The sequence below is a fragment of the Pteropus alecto genome, unplaced genomic scaffold (genome assembly GCF_000325575.1).
Source record: "Pteropus alecto unplaced genomic scaffold, ASM32557v1 scaffold94, whole genome shotgun sequence".
Lineage (NCBI taxonomy): Eukaryota > Metazoa > Chordata > Mammalia > Chiroptera > Pteropodidae > Pteropus > Pteropus alecto.
In genome coordinates, this window is record NW_006437736.1 from 13,177,745 (window position 1) to 13,179,809 (window position 2,065).

General features: G+C 49.8%; 2 protein-coding genes across 4 annotated transcripts in view; one reads left to right on the forward strand and one right to left on the reverse strand.

Annotated features, from left to right (window-relative positions):
• The window catches only part of TAPBPL (TAP binding protein like), an 8,291-nt gene extending 6,226 nt beyond the window's left edge, over nt 1-2,065 (forward strand). For both annotated transcript variants that reach the window (XM_006914616.2, XM_006914617.2), the window contains exons 6-7: nt 1,481-1,567; nt 1,759-2,065. In XM_006914616.2, the coding sequence (XP_006914678.1) occupies nt 1,481-1,567; nt 1,759-1,838 (167 nt within the window). In that variant the 3' untranslated portion in view covers nt 1,839-2,065. The remainder of the gene's footprint in view (nt 1-1,480; nt 1,568-1,758) is intronic.
• Nucleotides 1-2,065, reverse strand: part of VAMP1 (vesicle associated membrane protein 1) — a 14,578-nt gene that overhangs the window by 4,417 nt on the left and 8,096 nt on the right. The window contains exon 5 of one of the 2 annotated variants that reach the window (XM_015591512.2): nt 214-601. The exons of the other annotated variant lie outside the window; for it this stretch is intronic. Coding sequence (XP_015446998.1) covers nt 588-601 — 14 coding nt within the window. The 3' untranslated portion in view covers nt 214-587. Of the gene's footprint in view, nt 1-213; nt 602-2,065 lie in introns of those variants that run through there. 2 annotated transcript variants of the gene reach the window in all.

A 2,065-nucleotide genomic window follows, 5' to 3' on the forward strand; every position in this document is an offset into this window, starting at 1 on the left:
TAGGCTCCTCCTGTCCTGTTGATCTCCCTGGAATCTATTCATTCTTTCTTCCAGCTTCCCCCAAAGTACAACTGAGCTTGGCAAGTAAAGCTCTGCCACTCACCCTCATCTGCAACATCGCCGGCTATTATCCTCCGGACATAACTGTGACATGGATCCGAGAGGAGCTGGGTGGAGCCCCAGTCAAAATCTCTGATGCTTCCTTCTCCAGCCTCCGGCAAAGCCAAGCAGGCACCTACAGCATCTCCTCCTCTCTGAAAGCAGAACCTGGTTCTGCAGGTGCTACTTACACCTGCCAGGTCACCCACGTCTCCCTGGATGAGCCCCTTCAGGCCAGCACCTGGACTGCCCCACCAGGTACTGGGGTCCCCTCCTCTCCACACCTCTATTCTGGGCTCATGGCTCTCCTACCACCAGATCATCTGTGGTGTTGTTCTGCTTCCCACCACGCTTTGTTCAGTCCCGTCTTCTTCCTGAGACTTTGTACAGGTGCCAGGCACCAGGCAATGTGCTGAGGTGGAGATAAAGGTTGAATTCCTGGTGCTGCCCTTGAGGAGCTTAGTCCAGTTGGAGGGACAACTAGGCAGTCAAGAAAGATGACCTGGGTCGGGAGGAGGGCATGCAAACCAAGTTAGCTAGCTCAGGAGGAAGGGAACACCAAGGCAGAAAGAATGGCATGTGTGAAGGCCAACTATAAAGCAGCCTGAGGAGGATTTGGGCGAGTGCACAGCTAGAGCCAAGGGTATGTGAGAAAAGGGGGAAGTGGCCTAAAGCTTGAGAGGTAATTATATTTATTGAGGATTTTCATGAATCAAGCACTAAGTACTAAGCACTTAGATGTATTATCACATGGATTATCATCACTCCCATTGTATTGATGAGTGAACTGACACAGGGTCACCTACCTAGTAAATGATAAAAGAGAAAATGTAAAAAATAGGCAGGCTGATGCCTCGACAGCTTTAAACCCTCCATTGCTATTAGTGGGCAGATCCCAATGGGCTTTCAAGCTGGACTTTCATCCTGAAGCCACAGAAAGTCGCTGAAAGGTTTTAAACAGGAAAGAATCAGCACCTAGAGTGCAAACATCAAGGAGCACTGGGCATTACTTGGTGGCTCACTAGGCGGTAAGCTTCCCAAAAACTAAGGTTCTGTCTCAGCTCATATCGCTCCCCAGATATTTACAAAATTCCAGTTTAACCGTCAACAACTAACCTAACCTAAATCTCTTTTGCAAAGCGATAAAAAAAAAATGTCCTGATGTAGAAAGACATAGAGAATTCTGTGTAGAGTAACACACAAGCATCCCAACAACCTTGAACAAGTAGTTGCTACTGTGTGCCTCGTTCCTGGGTGAGAGCAGAACATTTGATAGGAGCTCCTTATGGGGACTCACACACACACTCTTTGTCCCTCCTGTTGGCACGGGCTCAGAGCTGATTCCTGCCCACTGATTCCTGCCTACATCTCTTACCTACAGACCAGAGAACTACGGCCTTTGGAGTCATTTTTGCCAGCAGCTTCTTCTTTCTTGCACTGTTGTACTTGGGGCTTCAGAGATGGCAAGGTAAGAGCCTGGGCACCCTCAGTTCTGCCCCTGACCCACCTCACTCATAGATTAGCCTCTTCTAACCACTTCCCCACCCAGACCAGGGATGAAACCCCAGTATCAAGTTCCAGCCAGCCCCCCACCACAGCCCCAAGCTCTTGGGGTTACCCCAGCTGAAACCAACCTCGTTCTCTTTTGTTTTCTCCTAGCTACCTCACCCAAGGTCTGTCAAGACTCTAAGACCCATTGGGTAGCCACTCTCCTGCCTGAGAGTAAAAAGAAAGACTAATCACGTTCTCCCAGAAGGACTCTAAGCCTGGGCCCAGAGCTCAAAAAAGCCCCGAGAAAAGCATAAAGAAAGCACAGATCACGGCAGCTCTGGCTCTGAATGTGCACAGGCATCTGCCTTCACTGTGTCCCTGGACTAAACAGAGAAAACACGAAGAGGTGAGAGGGCAGCAGGAAGGCAGAATGTCCGGGGAGAGGCTGACAGATCTGAGGTGCGGTGGTAGGGAA